General features: G+C 27.0%; 4 protein-coding genes across 5 annotated transcripts; 2 read left to right on the plus strand and 2 right to left on the minus strand.

Annotated features, from left to right (window-relative positions):
* On the plus strand, nucleotides 1-2928 carry Tbce (Tubulin-binding cofactor E). Its single transcript, XM_035084244.1, has 8 exons — nucleotides 1-203; nucleotides 595-906; nucleotides 993-1382; nucleotides 1464-1745; nucleotides 1834-1963; nucleotides 2058-2352; nucleotides 2431-2648; nucleotides 2740-2928. The coding sequence occupies exons 2-8, from the start codon at nucleotides 710-712 to the stop codon at nucleotides 2830-2832; spliced, it is 1605 nt and encodes a 534-aa protein (XP_034940135.1). The 5' UTR covers nucleotides 1-203; nucleotides 595-709; the 3' UTR covers nucleotides 2833-2928.
* On the minus strand, nucleotides 2923-6430 carry Xpd (general transcription and DNA repair factor IIH helicase subunit Xpd). The gene is made up of 14 exons (XM_035084241.1): nucleotides 6349-6430; nucleotides 6109-6156; nucleotides 5929-6028; nucleotides 5598-5852; nucleotides 5290-5523; nucleotides 5089-5212; nucleotides 4919-5015; nucleotides 4711-4844; nucleotides 4122-4651; nucleotides 3878-4053; nucleotides 3523-3802; nucleotides 3330-3440; nucleotides 3162-3260; nucleotides 2923-3085 (listed from the first exon to the last, which is right to left on the minus strand). The coding sequence occupies exons 2-14, from the start codon at nucleotides 6111-6113 to the stop codon at nucleotides 2951-2953; spliced, it is 2280 nt and encodes a 759-aa protein (XP_034940132.1). The 5' UTR covers nucleotides 6114-6156; nucleotides 6349-6430; the 3' UTR covers nucleotides 2923-2950.
* A 209-nt stretch (nucleotides 6431-6639) lies between these two features.
* Med (Smad/Smad4 homolog Medea) lies at nucleotides 6640-12417 on the plus strand. Of its 2 annotated transcripts, XM_035084264.1 has the most exons (12): nucleotides 7162-7334; nucleotides 7424-7594; nucleotides 7855-8003; nucleotides 8100-8379; nucleotides 8502-8762; nucleotides 8942-9079; nucleotides 9227-9412; nucleotides 9575-9754; nucleotides 9827-10081; nucleotides 10154-10435; nucleotides 10520-10650; nucleotides 10730-12416. In XM_035084264.1, the coding sequence occupies exons 2-12, from the start codon at nucleotides 7528-7530 to the stop codon at nucleotides 10808-10810; spliced, it is 2010 nt and encodes a 669-aa protein (XP_034940155.1). In that variant the 5' UTR covers nucleotides 7162-7334; nucleotides 7424-7527; the 3' UTR covers nucleotides 10811-12416. The 2 variants fall into 2 exon arrangements, with proteins under 2 accessions (XP_034940156.1, XP_034940155.1); XM_035084265.1 differs by lacking the exons at nucleotides 7162-7334; nucleotides 7424-7594 and adding an exon at nucleotides 6640-6890 and having other exon boundaries at nucleotides 10730-12417.
* A 766-nt stretch (nucleotides 12418-13183) lies between these two features.
* Nucleotides 13184-14814, minus strand: mRpS26 (mitochondrial ribosomal protein S26). The gene is made up of 3 exons (XM_035084268.1): nucleotides 14671-14814; nucleotides 14365-14610; nucleotides 13184-14291 (listed from the first exon to the last, which is right to left on the minus strand). Exons 2-3 carry the CDS (start codon nucleotides 14604-14606, stop codon nucleotides 13868-13870), a joined length of 666 nt encoding a protein of 221 aa, XP_034940159.1. The 5' UTR covers nucleotides 14607-14610; nucleotides 14671-14814; the 3' UTR covers nucleotides 13184-13867.
* Between the last annotated feature and the right edge of the window lie 8020 nt (nucleotides 14815-22834).

Below are 22834 nucleotides of genomic sequence, written 5' to 3' on the forward strand. Positions count from 1 at the left end.
TAGGCTGCGGAACAGTTGTGAAGTGTCATAGTGTCAGCAATGCAGAGATGTGACAATACCGAGATTACAATTATTTTAACTGACTAATTCAATCAAATATTCAAAAAAATTATAATAGTGGTTTTAAATAAATCAATAAAAGTATATTTTTATACATTCATAAATTGAAATTTTTGTTAACGAGGAATTGGGAAGTGCTGAAGGTTAAAAAATTTTTTATGGCTATTGATTACATTTTATTTAATTAACAGTCCATTGAAATAATACCGTTTTACTTGAATTTTTATTCATTTTACTAAGCTGTAATCGAAATTTATAAATAAATACCCAATAATATATTTATTAAATTAAAATTTTTAAAAAATATTTTGAAATTAGTTTACTAGGGATTTTTTCCAGTTTTTATCTCTAAATTTTGAATTTAATCTATTTAGAGTAGTCTTTTTTCATTTAGTGTTATTCTTTTTATAGTTTAAAAAGTCATTTTTATATTTTAATCCGTTGCTAAAGTTATTTACTCCGTAGAAAATATATAATTTATTCATAAAGTAACATACTAACCCTTTAAAACAAAACGCTACTTTCAATATGTAGGTAACAAAGTTTGAATGTGATCAAGAAGTTGCTGACGATACTAAAAACTGAAAAATAAAAAGAGTAGCTCATAAAACCACGTGAGCTATTGAAATTTAATTTATATTTTAACAAAATGGGAGAAAGTACAAACATTCTCAATGATTCCTATCAAGTTGGAAACCGAATTGATTGTGATGGACACCGTGGAACAATTCGTTATATTGGCCCAGTTATTGATACCAATGGTATGTGGTTAGGAATTGATTGGGATGAGTCGGATCGAGGAAAACACAATGGTACTTATCACGGCATTGAATATTTCAAAACACGGTAATTATTAAAATTTATTAGGTTTTTCATTTCTTATCATATTTTTAATAATTTATTTCATTTTCTTTTATTTTTATTTTCCATAGATATCCTACATCAGGATCATTTGTTCGTCCAGGAAAAGTTAAAACTGGAGTCTCTTGTCCAGAATCTATTAAGAATCGTTATGGCTTAATTGACGACGAATTAGCTGGAGTAGAACCAGAAAATGTCACCAGTTTAAAGAAAGAAATCAATGCTCCTTTCTTAGAGATGGTTGGGTTTTCTAAAGTTAATAAAAAACAAAGTACATTTAATAAACTTAAAATAGTTTGGTTACGTGATCAGTTAGTAAGTTGTGCCGGTGCTCCTGGAGAGTTAGAAGAGCTCTGTCCGAATGTAGAACAACTCGATATTTCGAGGAATTTAATAAACTCATGGCGAACGGTTGGTGATATTTGTTGGCAGCTAAAACATCTCGAACATCTTGATGTAAGGTAAATTGGCAAAGCAATCTGGAGTGGTATTGGTAAGAAGCAGATAAGCTGATACTATGATAATTAATTTTTTTTTTACAGTGAGAATATATTGCCTACTCCGGAAGACGGTAAAAATTTGAAAAACGCTTTCACAAAAGTTAATCAATTAACAATGGCGCGAATGAATTATACTTGGGACGATGTAGAATGGTGTACATCATTGTTCCCATCACTTAAAATCCTTCATGTGCCATTTAACAATATTTGCATCTTGAAAGAACCAGAAACAGATGCAAGCCTTAAACAACTTGTTGTTTTATCATTAGAAGGAAATGGTATTAATGATTGGACAGAAATTTTAAAATTAGGAAAACTTGAAAGGTAAGCATAAAATGTGTCATTAAATTAATATAATAAAATAAACAAAAATAAAAAATGATGTGGGATAACCAGAAACGCGATTGTTCAGCTTGGAAAATCTCAATTTGAACTCAAATAATATTGACGTAATAAGACTGCCGAGAGATGATGAAAATGGAAAGACGTCAATGTTTCCAGCACTTCGACAATTACATTTATCAAAAAATTTAATTAATGAGGTGAGTTAACAAAATTCATTTTCTATCAATATCTTACAATATCAATAAACTTGACAAGAGCAATAATTATTAAAAAATCATTTTTACTTTATAGTGGATTTCAATAAGTGAGTTAGAAAAATTAAAAAATCTCGAAGACTTAAAATTTCGTGATAATCCATTGTTAAATGATGTAGAAAAAGGAACTGCTAGGCAATTAATTATTGCTCGAATCTCAAACTTAAAGTTATTAAACAGCACAGAAATTACAAGAGATGAAAGAAATGGAGCAGAGTATGATTATTTAAAATTATGCTTTAAAGAATGGCAACAAATAAATTCAGAGTCTTCAGAAAATTGTAAAAAAATATTTTTAGAAAATCATCCTCGATATCTTACTTTAATTCAATGTATGTAGTAAACAATCCAAATTTAAGTTAATTATTTCATACTTAATAAAAGATTTGCTTTAATAATTATTTTTTCAGTGTGCGGAGAACCTGAGATTACGAATTCAAAGACAGATTTAGATATGAAATCTGATTTGATTACTGTTGAATTTATTTGTATGAATGAATCTTCACAATGTTCCAGTGTAAAAAAAAAACTTCTTAAAGAAATGGATGTACAAAAACTCACCGGTTTAGTTCAGCGAATATTTAAAACTAGAGGGAAAATTCCAAAGTTATCATTTGTTGGATTAAATGTAAATTATTACTTATATTATTTTAAAAAGTTATCTATGTTTATATATATACATTTTTTTTTTATATGAACACTAAAAAAATTTTTTATAGAGATTGACAGAAGAAATTCCTCTGGACAAGCCTTTGCAACAATTAAGCTATTACTCCATTCAGAATGGAGATCACATATTGGTTCGTTGGTGACGTTGAAAAATAGCGTAAGCTCTTTACAATTAAATATTATAAATGTAATTCCATCATTATTTTGTAATTAAAAAACTGATTTTTCATAAACCAAAACTTATTTTTCCCTTTTTGACTGTCAGTTTTGTGCTGCTTTTTCTTGAATTTTGCTAGACTCTTCTTTTTCAAGCTGTTCTTTTGTTAGTAACGAAAGCCCTAATTGATCTTCTCGTGAAAAAGGTTGTGCCATTTGTCTCAACCATCTTTTTGCAATCTACAAAATTAAAAATCAAATTTATCTAACAACCATATATAATTATAGTTTTATACATAATCAAATAAATGTTTACCTGTATTGCTTCCTCAGTAGATAAATTACATAAACCGTCAGAAAGATGCTCTTGAATCCATTTGGGTAATTTTGTTTTTTTATCAGCTCGAGAAAATCTCTGGAAATACATTTAAATGATTAATGATCTCGTAAACTATTTATTTTTTATCTAGTGATTGATTTTTACCTTATCAGCGAAAACCATAATACCATAGTCAGTTTTTCCTCTTATAGCTCGTCCTACACATTGAGCTGCATGTCTCATTGCATCAAACGTTAAGAAATCATTTTCTTTTATCTAATTATAAAAAATAATACAAAGTTTTTTAGTAATTTTTATCAATTAATCATGTAATTAAAATAAATGTTGAGCTTCTTACTTGAAATTGATCTCGAAGATATTCTAATCTAGCCTTTAATATTCTCGATTGAGTATAAACATAAGGAATTCCAAACATAAGCACAGCTCTTCCTAAATGATTGTCAAAATCGACTCCTTCGGAAACTTTTCCTCGTGCTACTGATAATAATACTGCACCTCTTCCACTGTCACATGCTTTGATATAGTTGATAAGAGCCAAGCTCGTTTCTGCTGAATCTTGGGTTTCGATAAATAAAAGTTTATGTCTTTGAAGTTGATCAACAACTCCTTGGTCGTACCTACAGAGCATATTCAAATGTTAGACAAAAAAAAATATGAGATAAAACAAAGAATAAAAAAATTTGGCTTCTTACCAAGCAGCAATAACTGATTCCATATAAAGATAAGATGTGAAAAAGCAAACGATCCCATCTGGTACAATTGCTGAAAATTCTACCAAAAGCTGGCCATAATTTCTTATTACAGCTATATCATCTCTTGTTTCAAATTTGGAAGAAATAGACACTTGATCATTTCCCTTAGCTACAATCTATCAAATAAATGTTACAATCATTTATTTACTATAGAATTGAAATAGAAATACAGATTGATATTCACCATAGGTAACAAACACTGCCTTGCCAACGTCATGGTGAATGATGACATAATTACTGGATGAAAATTTAAAATCTTTGGATACATATCTAGTGGTGATAAAGTACCCGAAGTGATGATTACAGATTGAAATCGATCGAATATCGGTTTCATGGCAATTGAAGAGTCCATACAACTAAAGTGAAAAACAGGATTCAATACCGTTGGAGTTTTGTCATCAAAAGGCTCGACAATTATCGTAAATCCTTTTGTATAAGTTGATACCAAAGTCGCCAGGTGTGTTACCAGAATTAATGGAGAAAAATCTGTTAGATCTGTTATCTCCATGGTTCTTAATAGTGAAGCCAATCTTTCGGCACAAAATCTAAGAGGCTTTCTCTCTATACAAACTTTATTTTGTACATCTCGAAGAAATATTGTCGGTGACTCTTGAACAACATGTTGGACTCGTAATCTTGTTTTCAAATATTCAACAAAACGTTTCAAAAAGCTTACAAAATGCTCTGCATTTCGTATATTCCCTGGTATTACCTCTGAAATATTTTTATGATTGATGTATTTAAATAAATTTTTCCTTATTCTATATAATTACCATGTAATATTTCATCAGGTAAAACTGGATTGGCTAAAATAACATCTGTCTCTCTAGCTACCTGCGCATCTTTCAAGCCGTCAACCAGTCTTTGATATTCCTCTTTTAATTTATTAGCATCTTCGTCTCGCATTCTAAAAAAAATAATTAAATCAAGATAATAAATATGAATGATTAATAAACGATGATAACAATCAATAAAGCTTACTCAGCAACAGTCTTCTCTAAAAGTTGAATATTTGCCGTACATTTATCCATGATTCTTCTATTTATTTTTACACTCATTGAATCAATACAAACATTATCTAAAAAAAAAAAAAAATGAACATTAAAATTTTGAAAATATAATAATTTATGAGTGAAAGCAAAAATGTATACCAATATTGTGAGCTTCGTCAAAAACTACAACTGAATTTTTAGCAAGTTCTTTAGAAACTGTTTCAGCGATCTTGGGATCCAATAAATAGTGATAGCTGTATACAATTATTTGAGCATGTATAATCTGTAAATTATTAAGAAAATAATTTCCAGTAATTCAGAATGAAACTAAAAAATAATAGTTGCATATAAAATATTTACAGTGAACCTCGCAAGAAAGTATGGACACCAATTTCGGTCTCTACCATACTCTTTAAGATCGTCAATAGAGTAAATTCCAGGTGGCATAAGTCGTTCTCTACCTTCCATATCGAAACCTTCGTAAAAATTGCATATTGGAGTACTTTCATCGTAATTATGTCGTGCTCTGACATATGATGCTGTTAAAGAATGACAACGGCCATCAACAATTTTCCCTTCTCGTTCTCTGCTTACCTACATATTAAATATAGTATATATAACAAATTTATAAATAATAAATCAAATCATTATTTGTAAGTTAAATGTACCTCTGGATGAATGCACATATTTTTTCTAGAACTTAAAACTAATCCAACGAATTTTGGCTTTACATTTGTTTCTTTCTCATAGTAATCCATAAGCTTTTTTAACTCTTCTACAACTTTTTCAATTTCTGGTACAGTTCGAGAGCAATAAATTAATTTGGTGACTGCTAAAGGATTTTCTATCATGTAAGCAACAATTAATGCTAATAGAGTAACAGTTTTTCCAGTTCCAGAAGGCATTTCAAGTAAGCAATGGCCCTGTTCAAGTAAGTAGAAACAAATCATTATTTTAATGTTTTTTTTAAGATTTACTTTAACTTAATTTTCTAATTACCTTGGCATCCAGGCCTTTTTTAAGCTCCAACATATAAGCATATTGTTCAGGATAAATATAATCATAAGGGAAATAAACTATTAACCCATCCACACTTATCCTAATAAAAAATAATTACGTAAAAATTAATATAATAATAAATGAAATTGGTTAATTTATATCTGATTAATTGATACGTACTTCATAATGTCAAATGATTTTAATAACAATAATTATAAATAATTATTCCTAAAAAATATACATAAATTACAAGTATTTATATTGTTTTGATTGTTTTAAGGTTATACCGGTATTCATTATTTGTTAAAAAAATGAATGAAAAATGATTCAATAAATATAATATAAAATTTCAATCATTATTAATACATAAAATAATTTTGATATGATTTAATGATAAATATCAATTGAATTAGTAATTACTTTATTCTATTGATGAAAACGTTTACAGTGCAAATATTTGGCGTAAAGGAAACGGAACAACTTACAGTGTACATACACATGTATACATATGCATATAAGAGGGGTATATGTATATGTGTGTATATATACAATGTACAGTACCGGACATAAATGCTGTGTGATTTTCTATAGGACGGTATAGGGAAATCGCCTGTATCACCCTTAAAAAATTGAACAGCATTCATGTCTGGTACTGTATGCACTATACTATACACATGATGCGGTTGAACCAAACTATAGATGTGACGAAACTTTAGAGTGCATATGCAAAGCAAGCCAGCGTTGCAAAAACTTATTTGTGCATCTATTATTTCTTTTGCATATTTATATAGAATTGTAACAGTATAATTACTTGAATAAATAAATTTTTGATACACATCAGTGTAAATAATTGATTCTTTTACAATTAATAAATAGCGTGTATATGCGCCTTAAGAATGTATTAGAATTTTTGTATCGGTGCTACCGGTGAACAATTCGCGAACTAGCTTTTTTACTGATATGTAAGTATTTTTAAAGATATTATTTAATGTTCATTTCTCTATAAACCTTCAATAAATATATATATCCTACTAAATTTATAAAATTTAACTCTAAAGTTCAATAAAATAAAAACTTTTGCCAATTGTTTTTTTTAGGTTATGGTAGAAAATAAATGTTGATTAAACAATTGCGATTTAAATTACGCGGTGTCAATAATATTAACGCCATCTAAAACATAACAAACATCTTGACGGTTTTATTTTTTCTATGGAAAATCGTTATAAACAAAGCGTATTTTAACTGAATACTAAAAAATTTCAGTGTTTGTAATTTTTTATGTGCCAATGCTACTATTAACCTAAAAAATATTTTAAAAAAAGTTTGTTAGAATATCTAGAATTTGTGTGATAGATAAGAGTTTAGTTCTACAGATTTTGACATTCAGAGAAGGATTCTTTGCGTGTGTATGCATTAATACTAGTAATTAATGAATAGTAACATCAATTACGTATGTTAAGATTCTTATTTCATTGTTTTTCAACAAACACTTTAGATGGTCAATCCTAAAGATATTTTTCAACGAAAGACTCGTTTCAAGGTCAAAACGAGTCATTTCAAAGTGGAAACAAAGCATTCGCCGCCACGGCTTTCACGGAGATGGTTGGACTTGCGGGCGGGGGAGGTCACTTATATCCCTCGCCCCCGATGCAGCCAAATTCTGAGTGTAAATACGGATTATTTAAATTTTTTGTTAAATTATAAAATCACATTATTTCTCTAATTTGAAAATTGAATCAAAGCCAAAAAAATGTATATACTTAATTGAGTGTTAAACCCGGGATCTTTTGCTAAGTACGCGAATGCTCATTCTACTGAGTTCTCGGGCATATCTTTTTCTCATTCTTTCAGCCTCGTAAAACTATTATATATACATCTTGAAAAAAGTCAAAAATATTAAAACTTTAATTAATGGTTTCTTTTTAGTGAGAGAAATGACTGGAATCACTCCATCAGCACCAACAAGTGCTGATGCATGCCTTAGCATAGTTCATTCCCTCATGTGTCATCGTCAGGGTGGCGAGAGTGAAGGCTTCAGTAAGCGTGCCATTGAATCTCTTGTAAAGAAGCTCAAGGTATTTATTTATTATTTAAAATGAATTAGTTTTTACTTTTTTATATATATTTTTTTTTGGTAATTTGATAATTATTTATGTTTTCATTTAAATTAGGAAAAACGAGATGAACTTGATAGTTTAATAACTGCCATCACCACAAATGGTGCACACCCAAGTAAATGTGTCACTATCCAAAGGACACTTGATGGGCGACTTCAAGTAGCAGGAAGAAAGGGTTTCCCTCATGTAATATATGCGAGAATATGGCGATGGCCAGATTTACATAAGAATGAATTAAAACATATAAAATATTGTCAGTTCGCATTTGATTTAAAATGTGATTCTGTTTGTGTTAATCCTTACCATTATGAGAGAGTTGTGTCACCAGGAATAGGTAATTCACGTACCAATCAAATATATGCTTCTTGCGATTTTTTTTTCTTATTATTTATTTATATTTTTATTTATTAAAATTTTGCTGCTTTGGTGTATGAATGGGTTCGTTTCCCGGCACAGACCCGTTCTTTACAGACTTATCTGGCCTAACACTTCAATCTGGCGTTGGAGTAGGTCCTGGTGGACGACTAGTTAAAGATGAATATTCCGTTGGTGGTGGTGGTGGCACTAGTACGGCAAGTGCTTCCGGTGTTGGAACTGGAATGGATGTTGACAATGAATTGAATCAGACAATTCAACATCATCCACCGCCTGCTCAGCCAACAACATCGAATCCAACCCCTAATCCGCAGTTCATTAATCTCGCACCTTCGAATCCAGGTAACATTTTTGATGAATATTTCTAAGGACTATTTTTTTACATTATTATGATTTGTTTTTTAAAGGATTCAATTAAAAATTTTTTTCTTTGAAATTAGTATTATTTTATTTGCTTTTTTTATTTTCATTATGTTTATTTGGTTTGTTTTTTTTGTTTTTTCCCGTATTATTGAATGCAGCTGGTGGTGAAGGTATATATGGAGGGGGTGGTGCGGGTAATCCGAATAACCCTCATGCTAAATTGGAAGAAAATAATTGTCCAAGGCAAACATGGATTCCTACGCCTCATCACATTTCCACGCGAAATATGCACCATCGTACGTATTTTCTTTTGCAAACAGTCCTATAAAATAATTATTTTTTTTTCATTTTGGTTTTAAATTTTTTAAGAATTTCTGAAAACAATTGATTTTTTGTTTAATAATACATTTTAATTATAGCTAATTATTATCTATAAATTTTAGCTGTAGTTCATCAGTTGGGACATCCAGTTACCACGCAACAACAATCACTAAATACAGCAGGAGGGAATGGAGGCCAAATATTAAGCCCAACGCAAGGGCAATCTTCAGATCAATTTTATAGCACTAATACACCTCAAGATTTGAATCAAGCTCCGCCAGCTGTTGATGCATTAACTGCGTCTTTGGGTATTTATTTATTTTACGCCTATTACAGTCTTATTAATTTCACTTTCAATTTGTATGATGTTATTAAATCACGTATTGGTATGCATCGCCTCGAAGTAAAGTTGACTTGGTATTTAAATAATATTTATAATTAAAATTAATCAAAAATGAATATTTTCTCAGGTGGAACATCTAGTTCTCCAGTATCTCCAGCTCATCTTCATCACCAAAATGGATTTGCTGTAGCTGCTGTATCAAATCCTTATAATACCGGGGCTCCACAATGGACTGGTGCTAATACTTTAACTTATACACAAAGTATGCAGCCACCTGATCATCGACATATGCACCCTACATCATATTGTAAGTAAAACAATTTCAAATAATTAGAATTAAATTTACTCTGATAAATTTATTTGGTATCAATATTTTAAGGGGGACATGGTAATGAAGTTAGTGGAGGAAATATTGGAGGTTTATTATCCACTCAACCTGCTCCCGAGTACTGGTGCTCTGTAGGATACTTTGAACTCGATACTCAAGTTGGAGAGACTTTCAAAGTTAGCAGTACTTGTCCAACAGTTACAATCGATGGTTACGTTGATCCTAGTGGTGGTAATAGATTCTGTCTTGGTGCTTTGAGTAATGTTCATAGAACTGATCAGAGTGAAAGAGCCAGGCTTCATATAGGTATATAAATTTTATTGCATATTTTAAAACCAATCAATTGCAATGAAACTAATAAATACTTAAAAATTGCAGGTAAAGGTGTAGTTCTAGACTTGAGAGGTGAAGGAGATGTGTGGTTACGATGTCAGAGTGAACACAGTGTGTTTGTTCAATCTTATTATCTTGATAGAGAAGCTGGACGTGCTCCCGGTGATGCCGTTCATAAAATATATCCTTCAGCGTATATTAAAGTGTTCGATTTAAGACAATGTCACAAACAAATGAGAGGACAAGCGGCCACTGCTCAAGCTGCTGCTGCAGCACAAGCCGCTGCTGTTGCTGGTCATCTTACTCATGGTCAACCAATTACAAAAAGTACAGAGAAATATTATACGATTGTGATTAAATTGTCAATTAATTAATATATACGTTATGATACTAACATTAAAAATTATTTAGGTCTCAGTGCAGCTGCAGGTATAGGAGTTGATGATTTGAGAAGACTTTGCATTCTGCGATTGAGTTTTGTCAAAGGTTGGGGTCCAGATTATCCTCGTCAAAGTATCAAAGAAACGCCTTGTTGGATTGAAGTAAGTATATTTCGTCGATTTATTTCATTAATTCACTTGACTTTATTACTATATTAATATATTTGTTAATTCATTATAGGTACATCTTCATCGTGCTTTGCAATTGTTGGATGAGGTTCTACATACTATGCCAATTGATGGACCACGAGGTATTGAGTGAATAATTTATGCGATATTAATGAATAATTTTCAAAAATTATTTTGACGTTTAATTTCGTAAAATGATGGCATATTTATATGATTAACATAAGATCATGTCATTAGACATGTTTTACAAGTGATACTTTGAATTGTTTGTATAACTAGTACAGTTTTCTTCAGAAGAAAACTGTAATGATTATGAGATAATTCAAAAATTAGGTAGATAAACGTTTGATGAAGTTAACACTCATTAATAATGATTAATATATATTTAGTGATTAGAATAATATTAATAATAAGAACTGAATAATAAATAATACGGCGCCATGGCCTTGCTCTTAGACAACGTACAAAAAAATTATCAGGTAAACGAGGTAAATTGGAGAAAGCGTAAAAATACTAATTATTAATGAAAGAGAGAAATGTTATTTTTCTCCATGATAAAAAATTATTTTTAATGAAAAATTAATGGATAATGCTAAGTGTATATTTTTTAGGCGGTCAAATGCAATCTTGAGGTATCAATTAAATTTTAAAGGAAAAAGAAAATAGAAAAAGTCAGAGTAGGCCTGGGGCAAATTTTTTGCAATTATATTTTTTGCCCTCAAATAATTATTGTTTTTGATTGTTTAATTTTAAAACAACATAACATAATTTGTTTTGTTGACAAAGAAATGCGAATTTATAAGTAAACAATACATGTTTTACAAGTTGTGTACGATTATCACAATATAAAAACGTTTGAATATTTTCGTATTAGCAGTTATTTATTAATGATAAATTATCAAGTCTACATTAAAACTAAGCTCAATTTTTATAATTTATATCTTTTAAGTTAAATTTTAAACGAATTCTAAAAAAATTTAGAAAAAAAAAAAATGTAAATACTCTAAGATCTAGAATAGTAGATCTTGAAGTAATTACGATGAAAAAAAAGTTCGAGTTGAACTTTATGCAATGAAGCAAAATGTTTTTTTTTTTAAGATATCGTTGATTTTTTTTTTATTATTTTTGACATTATTTTTAAATATAATTCAAAAATGTATGTATTTTACTAATCCATTATCGTTGTCATTGATAAAATGAAGTCAGAAGAATCTCATTGGAAGACATTAATGACTTCATTTTTTACTCAATTAGTTTTTTTTTCATCATTTATTGAAAATGTTATACAATAATATTTAATGTTTATGACCCAATGTCTCATAGTAATTATAGATACAAAAAAAATATATATATTATATTTGATAAGTATTATAATTATATCCAATAATTAATTAATTATTGAAAACAATAGGAGAGAGCGAGAATGGGTTGACCAAAATTAAATATCCAATTATGAAATATGAATTAACTATAGCCTTTAGAATTTAGCTCAGATTTGTTTGTGTTTTAAGTAGATTCGAGTTAAATAATGAATGTAAGAGTGATAAACAATTTTATAGTTTTTTTTCTTTATTTTATTTAATCTTTATTATTGATAAATGAAATATTATTACAGATTGACTAATTGATTTTTATTAATTACACACATGAATATGTGCAGTGTTTTAACTGAGTGAAGATTATTAGATATTTTATCATTTTTATTATTAATTTTATTATTATTCTTTTAAGCATATGTAAGAAATGCTTTGTTAATTTTTTTTTTCTTTTATACCAAGAGGCTTTTTTGCAAATTTATTAATGGCGTAAATGTAAAAGTTATTGAGAAAAAAGATTTTTATGATGTTAAAGTGATGTTTTAACATAAAAATTTTTTTTCTTTATTATTGTATTCCTTGGCGGATCGGTACAAATAATTCATACATATTAAAGACTTCAATACAGCCGCCAAGTTGATTAACAGTTAATAATAATATTAATGATTAATGTTAGATTTTACATTTAAATAGACGAAAACAATGAGAGATTACGAATGTGCCATTTATTTCATAAAGTGTACACAATCGATGATACAAATATTAAGATAAAAAAAACTACAATTATACCAACAGAAAAAATAATAACTACTATTTAAATATTTAGTAAAATTAAAAAAATAAATAAAAATAATAGTCTTTTTTACGAAACTTATATTTTTATCGTACGATAAAGTGCAGTTTTATACATAGTAACATACAAGTCATTCATATTTAGTCCTTGAAAATAATAAATAAAAAACAATTATTAAATAATTAATAGACGATTAATTTTAATAAAGGATTGTTCAAATTTTAAAAATCACGATTGTAAAATTGCACCAATACATTTATAACTTTTGAACATGATATATTATTAAAATAAATGGCGACTTCATTTCAATTGTTGGCATATAAAAACTAAAATATGCAATCTTGATGGTTTGTTGTTGATCAAAACTATGGAATGAAGTTTAAATTTACACGTTAAATGCACGCACACACTGATATTTATTTATAATAGTGTACAATAATTACTAGAAAGCAATGAATCTGTTTATAGAAAAAACAATACATAAGTGGTTTAGCTGAAATTTGTTTCGGTATTTGGCATGCATGCATATGATAATCAACTTTCAGTGCGATAGCATCGAAAATCATTTAATTAACAAATATTATTTTGTCTTATACTATGAAACTGCCTTAAAAATATGTTAAGACAGAAAAATTTTCCATTTTTTGTCCGCTAATATTAAATTGAAAAATCCAACAGCCGTTTTTTCTTTTCTTGAGACTTTGAGACTTGATTTTAATAAACTTATATTTAAATTATTTCAAAAAATCATTAATCGATATTCAATTGACCAATTTTCAACTGAAAATGAATTTATTCATTAAGAGTGTGTGTGTGTGTGTTGGAGAGGAATAAATGATCGCGCCAATGCCAAAGATATTTCGTAAAACAATGAAAAAAGCCTCTGAATACCAATAATTGTAATACAGTGGATAAACAACAATCATTAAAACTAATAAACAGAATAATTTATATAATGAGTGAAAATATTTAAAATATACTTTTTTTATCATAATGGTTATTATTACTATTATTATATTACATTGGATACATTACCATTTTGAAATAAAACAAATTTAAAAATTTTATCATGTTTTATTATTCAATTAGTCATTTTATGTTTAACCGTAACTCCTGGCCTATCAAAAATATCAGTATATTTATTTCCTTTCGAGTCTATAGCTACATTGTAACTGACTTCATTCTCCAAAGCTTCTTCAATTGCTTGATCTACCATTTCTCTTGTGATGAATTTTGCAGCTTCTTGTTTGAGTTTTCTTATGTATTCTTCTGACTCAGCTAATTCTTGTTCTTCTTTAACTTTAGCCTCTGCCAATTTTTCTAAATGGAACTTCTTTTTTTCTATCCATTCTTTCTGTAATCTTTCTTCTCGTTTCAATGCAATTTCTTTATTCCATTCGTCATTCAATTTTTGACAACGTTCAAAATCTTTTTGCTTAAATTGTTTTATTTTTTCTTCATCATATTCTACTTGATTTGCTTTTTCTAACTGTTCGAAATATTGTCTATAAACAAAAAAAGCTGGTTAATAAATATAAATGGTTATTTTTTTTTTAAATCAAAATATTTTTGACTAACTTGATTGACTTTCTGTATGTTCGATAATAATTTTGCAATCGTCGCATTTCCAACAACTCATCTCTTGGTATTTCCGGCCAATTGTCAATTTTGAATAATTTTGATTTAGCTACTGGAAGCCAACGCGGTTTTTTCGCTTTCCATCGTACTATTTGTGATATTGGAGCATTTATTCCAACTACTCCAGACCCTAGACTACTATTTTGGATTTTGATGCTTCCTCGCACAAAGCTTCTTAACATTTTTCTGTAGTTAAAACATATTGTGTATTAATCCATTATAATTGATAAACATTAATTAAATTACCTGGATTTTTAAATATGTATGATTTAATTTATTCAAGCTGATATATCTTAATTTTGGTTATGACATGAAATAAACAAATCACATGCATGTAGAGAGAATAGAAGCACAAAGAGGAAACAGAAAAGACAGACTTTTGGATATTAAAAATAACCTAGTAGCGGTATCCTGTTGTTGGAATACGTACTAAAGATTCAAACTAGCCTAATATTCTTTAATTTTAGTCGTTGTTAAATCAGAAATTACTTATGGAATTGATTGTTGAAATACAGTTTTTTTGTCGATAATATAAATGATGACTAACAATTGAATAAATCGTTTTATTATAATTATCAAAATAATTATGAGATAATTTTTAGTATTTAACTGCAATTTTGTTAGTTGGGTGAACAGTTGCTAATTGTTGAGTACATTTTTTTTCCGCTGACAGTGCTGCCACAGACGCCGTTCGTTTCTTTTCTGGAAACAACGTAGTAACATCACAAGGCCCATATTTTAAGATTTTTTGATTAAAAATTACTCGTTTTATTTGAATTTGAACAAATACTGAGTACATATTACGATAATCTAAATACATTATCAATGAAATATGATTAGAAAATCCGGAATTTCAATTTTACCTGTTCTTGGTAAACTCGGCGTCAATATTACAATGAAGTACCAATATTTTTACTAAGTTTGAGACAGTTCAAAAAATACCAAGACGAAAAAAAAGCCTTGAACAATTTTATAGAAAAATAATTGTTCAGATAAAGACATAGAAGAATTGAATGTCTTATTTTATTACAAGTAGATTAAATATAAAATATTCTTGAGAATTTTTTTATTATTGAAAAGTATGAAAAATATTTCAAACTTGAAAGAATACGTAATTAAAATTTACACGATTTATAATTGTTTTATTTTTTAGAACAATAATATTTAATGGAAAGAATATGCAAATAGATTGAATATACAATCAATGATTCTTTACATTTATTGATGTAAAATAAAAACAGAAGAAAAACATAAGGTACTTTTTCTAATTTTTTTTTCTTTCTTAATCAATTGATAATATTTATTAATTTATAATAATTACATCTGAAACATAATTTTACTTTTATTATTTTGTGTGTATGACTTTGGATTGATGATCAATGTGATGAATTATATTGCAATAAATAGTACTAACTTGAACAAAAAAACATGAAATTATTGATTGATTGAGGCATTTATTATTTTTTATACATATATAATTATTTATATCGGATTTTGAGGTTCTCAGGAAATGAGGATGTTTTCATAAACATCATTAAATAATTTATTATATCCACAGTAAATTTCACAATGTAACCTTACGATAATCTGTTTATCATTATTATTTAAATGGCATTACATCAATCATTCTCAATGTTATGGTAAGATTTATTATTCATAATCATTCATTATAGTAAAATATACACATAATTTATATTTATCATAATTTATTATAATAATAATGTGTTATATCATATTGATACAATATATCGATTGAATTATCAACAATTGCAAGCTAGCTACTGTAATTAGTTCATTACCTGAGAAATCCTTTAATTATTTACTATAAATTATAATAAACAAAAACTATATTATTTATTAAATTATTGATTACAATTATTATTTTATTCGTTTCACACATTTTTAAAATTTTTTTTAGTTATTAATAAAATTTTTATAAATTCAGTTATAGTATAAAAGAAATTGATGATAAAAATTTACAAATTTTTCTGATAACATATTTCCAATAATCTTTAACTATAAGCAGTAATTAATTAAAGGATTTTTAGTAAATATTTTAATTATATTTGTTTGTTTGTTAATGTTATATCCAATGTCTACTCATAGAATAATGGGCGATTGACATGTAAACTGTTGAACCATAAGTTCAGTTGATTGTATCATTGTACACTTTATAGATAATGGTAGTCCAGTATTATTGTTATTACTAATGTTATTATTATTACTTTAGTTATTATTATCATTATCATTATCTTTATGTTTTTAGTTTTATTCATATTATAGTATAGTTATTAATTATTTTAATTTAATAATAGCTTTTAGCTGATAAATTTACTATTAATCCGGACTTTTTCGAAGTGACTTATTGAATCACTATAAAGGGCCAAAAATGATCATCGCAAGTATTATGATTATAATAATTTAATGAGCAGTCTTTATATAGAGTAATTGGATGTACATTTTAAATTAAATTACAGAGTTGAATTACATATATTGTTGAAAAATGATAAAAATTTATATATATATATATAACATCAAATGATTCATTTATAAGAATTTGAAGAGAAATTTTGATTTTATTGCAGTTGAAGTAAATCGAGATTAATTAATTATTATTATTATTTATAATTTTATTTTTTTTTATATTTCATAGTAGAAAAAAAATGATGTGCAACAATGACTTGTAATTTCTTTTCTTCAAGTATATAAGTGTATTTTGTTATTTTAATTATTTATCTATGTCAAATACTTTTTTCATTCGAGGCGACCAACTGTCATATCGAAGTGACTTAGACTTTGTTACTGAATCAAACTTTGTTATCTTACATCTAATAAAGCAGGTACATATCACATAGACAGGTCTTCGAAATGTATTTTTATAGTTTTCGTTTATTCATGTACGGAATGTAAATTTTTTAGAGAAATTTTGATTTGTTTTTGTAAATAATATTAATGGTAAGTGAATGTAGAAAAAAAATTAAACCTGTTCTTTGGACATTTATGAGAAAATATTACTTTTATCCATTGTTTCATCATTTTTTGAGCTTGATTATAGCGATTTTTATTAACTGCTATAAATTTCTTAGTCTCTACACAGTTTTGTATAAATTTTTATAGTTAATTACTAGATTTGTCAGCATTAGAGAATGTAACTTTCGGATTACAAACTGCCCATTGCAAATATAGTCATTAGAAATTTATAATTTTATTGAATGTATACAGAACAGTTTTATGTAAATAATTAATCATTTATTTATTTTTTGTTAAATAGAGTGGCAAGGAATGAATGATCGAACGTGTATTTCGAAACACCCTGTCAGGATAGGCCACCGATCTGTAAGTTTTTAAATTTTATCTATTTTTTATTTCTGTTAAACTACTACTTTATAATGATTAAAAAGGTTTGAGTGAATGACCGAAAGATTTAGCTGTTTTTCACCAGAAATTTCAGCTTATTTATTTCCACTCAACCTGATGATAGTTTGTCCCTCTACTCGGTATGAACGATACTATTGAGAATAAATTTGTGTTTGAGTATCCAAAATAAAATCTACCATTTTGTCGTTCATATATCTGTTATCGTAAATTCTGCTTAAATTTATTCAATTTATGTTTCAAATATAGCTCGAAGTTATACACATACTACAGACTTATTCGATATTTATGTGCAAATTATAGTCATTAAAAGAATTATATCGAACACTGAAAAATAGAAAAATGTCCTTTCTTTGTTTCATTGTACCTTCTAAGGATCAGCATTTAGTTGAAGAAGTTGTAGCTCTTATTATTGATAATAATTTTGTTTTTTTAATTAATTATTATCATAACAAAATTGTAAACAAATAATTCAAAAATATCGTAATACATGCGGAATAATAAATATCAGGTAAAAATGTAAATTTTGAAAATTTTTTGAATATTGAATATTTAGTAGGCACCGCATGTAGGACTATTCTTTTTTTTTTTAATAGTATTTTTCGATTATAGATTACGTTTCGAGTTTCATTACTTTCACATGTTGTTCAAATCCATACGATTGGTCGCTCGAGAAAAAAATAATTATATTTACAGAGTTTATTTTACGCTTTTTTATCATTATAATTACATATAATTTTTATCAGATTATTCATTGATACATTTTTTAATAAAATTAAATTAACTACAAATCAATATGATAAATTACTTTGACGGTCAATAAATAAATAAATTTGATTTAATAAGTAATTTTAAATATTTTTATACTTATTTATTATTATGATTAATCAAAGTGAAGAAGCAGAATTTTTATTAATTTTATAAAAATTACTAATTTATCTCAAACTAATATTGAAAACTATTTTTTTTTATATAATTTTCATTCTATTATAAAGTAAAATAAATTCACTAAGTCTTTAAGATTATGATTTAAAAATGAATCAACATTTTTCTCGATATTAATCAGAAAATAGATGTTTTAAAAAAAATATAAAAATTGAACTTTCTATTTTTCATTATTCTTGTCTCTGCGTTTGAAAATTCACACTTTGAGCTTTACTTTTCTTTTCAAGTATTTTATAACAATTTGTTGTCAAGTAATTGAGTCATAATGCTGAAATGACGTTTTTTACTTCTTTCAAAAATAGCCTAGTGGAAAAGTTCTTGGTCATTGAAAAAGAAATTTTGAATTTAACAACTAAAGGTTGAGAAATATATCGAAAATTGCATTATTTTTTTACTTAAAAAACTGAAAAAATTACGAATTATATCTATTTAATTATTTTAAGTGACAACTCAAACATAAAAAGCTCTTTTAAGTAAATAGTTCAAGCTTTGACATATTTTTTCTTAATGTCGATATGCTTATTCAAACCAGCTGTAACTCTATTATAATTTTTTTTTTCTTTCCAATTTTCCTTTTTCTTTAAGAAAGAAAAAACTCAAAGTCACTTTAATTAAAATCAGTATCAAGAAAGTAGTTACTAAAGGATCGATAAATAATCTTTAAAAAGTCAATAAAAATTTCTACTTTTTCATCTTCAATTATCAACTATGATTATTTTTAAATAAGATCACTACTTTTAATGTTAATTAAACTGGTGATAAGTGATAACGTATGTATGGTTGAAAGCAAAATATTCAGCTTGATTGATACCAAAAAATCATTAAAATGATTATTTGGAATTATCATGGCGTTTAAATACCATTATAATAACATCATTATATCCTAAATGTCTTTACTTATCGATATATATTTATAATTAATAGCTTGATTTCCTTAACATGAATAATCGAACAAGTGAGACGACGAATGTAATGATAAGGGATGATTGAACAATCTACATCAGTAGCTCCAAAAATAATCCATTGAAATAATGAACAAATTAAAATGATTTAGTTGGAGATCTTTTCATTCCATGTTTTATATCATTCTCATATTTGATGCAGTCATGAATAAGAATCCAGTAAAGTGCTACTTGAGGAATCATGTAAAGGACGTATGTATTGTCGTATGTATATAATTAGAACGTGTATGCACATACCGTGTACACTCGGTGTCAGTCTGTATAATCAGTCAGAAAATGCGTCGTGTCAATGGCAAACTTAGTCACATGATCGATTATCAAAATGAAGAAGCACTTCACCATGTGCCTTGTATGTATATACAGACTGGTGATTGATTATGGTTCATTATAGATGGATAAATATTATTAAATGCTTCTTTCAATACTACAATCGAATCATGTGAAATAATGTTGTGATGATAGTGACTCAATCTCACTAGTGGTGATGGCCAAGGGGTTTGAATCGAGGGGTTCAATAATTCGCGGTTGCAAATTGTATTATTCTACTCAACAAGAGTTGATTGAGTCTCAACATCTTCACAATTGCACTCAACTAGTTTGTCCATGACACGTCTGCCAAATAGCTAAGCTATAACAAGCTAACTCAATAACAATCTAGCATATGATTAATCGCAGTCGTTATTACAATCCAACATCTTACAATCACTTTATCATCTTTGTGAAAAAGTTAAATTAATTGTAGTCAATTCGTTAACTATATTATCATTGGATTATTACAATAATTTTTCCAACTTTAGCTGTATTTAAGTTCATTAAAGTTTATGTATCCCGAATTTTTATTATTAATTGCGCAGCTGATGTTTATTACCTTTTATTTATTAGTATTGATTGAATTTATTTTTAATGAAAATTTTTATGAAATAATTCATGAAATATTCCAAATATTTTTGTAATAACTAATAGAAAAATTACCTGACAGATGTCTTCAGTACGCTTTTTTTCGATAGATTTAATATTGGTATATTACAATTCAATTTATAATAATTAATTCAATGTGACACAATCAATTAAGGCTGTCGTGGAAAACTAGGAATTTAATTTCTCACTTATATATTTTAATTGATTTTCCTTTAATTTATAATCATGGTATACAACTAAACTGTGCATGCGATTCAGCAAATGTGATAAAGTAAATTGTATTAAATCACAGAGCCGAATCAAATTTCAATGTTTCCAAAGAGATAAACCGATTGGAAAGGAAAAATATACAACGTGATTATGATTTATATATATATATATATTTGTATATGTATGTTTATTTTTAAATCATACTTTATACTTTTAGTAGTAAAAATAATGGATTTATATTTTAGTAGTTTTAACAGAGTATGAAATAATTATTTGAATTAAATTGCAACTTTTCTTATTGGATTTGATATTTTTGATACAAAATAATTCAAAAAAATATTCTTTTTAAATTCTATAATCATCATATCTGGCTGTTTTAGAACTTATTTTTATAAAGCTTCAGTTATAATTTAATATAAACAATATTTAATTGAAAATTTTAATTAAAATAATAGAAATGAGAAAGTTTTTTTCTATTACTTTTAAAAACAAAAACTTTCAAATATAAAAAATATGATATTTACTTTTTCATAAAGTTAAGAAAAGTAAATAATATACACTTCTACAAATGAAACATCTTTAAAAAATTAATTTACAATTAAAGTTCATTTTAGTATAAATAAATTGACTTCACTGAAAAAAACTATATTCTTGGGCTAAGTATAATTTTATTCTTGATAATAATGTTTTTAAATAAAACAATAATACATGTTCAACATAGCTCAAATGAAAATTGGATAAGAACACAACGGATCCAAAACGATGACAGAAATCCCATGATTTTGTCATTATTCTGGATCTATCCTGCTAACATTCTGGATCCATTACGTTCTTATCCTATCTTTATTCGTGCTATGTTGAAAATGTATTATTGTTTCATTTCAGAATATCACTATCAAGAATAAAATTACTCTTGACTCAAAAATGTTTTTTTTTTTCAGTGTAATTAGTTAATTGAAACATCATTGTTAAATTAAATGCAAAAAAGTATTTTAGAAAACGTTTTATAATGTAAAAGATCAGTTGATCAGTTCTTTTACGCTGGGAAGTGAAAATAAAAAGAAACTTAATTTAAAAAAACTCAGTTTAGATAAAATGAAAATGAATAGAAGTATGAACTGAATGTAACATTTAATCTGTATTAACATTTCATTCGTCAATCGAGCTTATATTTTTCATCACTTTCAGAAGCTACACTAATCCGACTAATATAACGTATCTGTAACTATTTAAGTTTCTTAGATTTTTTTCAACATTTGAACTAATTAGCAGCACTCGTAAATGGAAAAGCCTGACAAACCCTGATCTTGGTGTACTACTATCACGATCGAACTTGATTTTTTTTGTTTTAGTATATAAATCTATTTTCTATATGTTATGTAGTTAGAGTCCCAAATGACTCAAAATAATATATATAGTATCGAACTGTCGAGTTTCAATCAAATTTTTAGACTTTCTTTATTCATTTCACGAGTAGTAGAGAAATGTTTTTTTATATATTCGATTTATATATTATTATTACTTCATTTTTTATCATCTTTGTTTTTTCATTTTATATATATCCATTTCTGTAGTCGTTTTGATTTCCATCAACATATTTTCCATTTTTATTTTTATGCTCATTTATGTTATATCATAGCATTGAGTTGACATTCATTTGATAATTAATATTGGTTTTTTTTGTTGATTTTGTTATACAATTCTGCAACAACTTGTTAAATTTACAAGACCATTAAAGAATATTAAATTTCTTTCGATGACTTTTTTTCTAACGACTCTTGTTAAAATTATTGTACGAAAAAATATAAAAATAAAATAACGAAGAAAGTCAATTACTCAGCAGTAATCAGATAATTTTTTTGTATTGACTAGGATCATACTATAGAAAAGTAAATTGAATGAAAAGAAAATACTTTGACGTTAGCGGGAGTTGAACATTCAAGGTTTTATAACTTTTTGTTAGTAGTTCTTCTTTATGATTTACTTAATAATACAACTGC

This window comes from Chelonus insularis, unplaced genomic scaffold (genome assembly GCF_013357705.1).
Source record: "Chelonus insularis isolate UGA/USDA-ARS -01 unplaced genomic scaffold, ASM1335770v1 contig_384_pilon, whole genome shotgun sequence".
Lineage (NCBI taxonomy): Eukaryota > Metazoa > Arthropoda > Insecta > Hymenoptera > Braconidae > Chelonus > Chelonus insularis.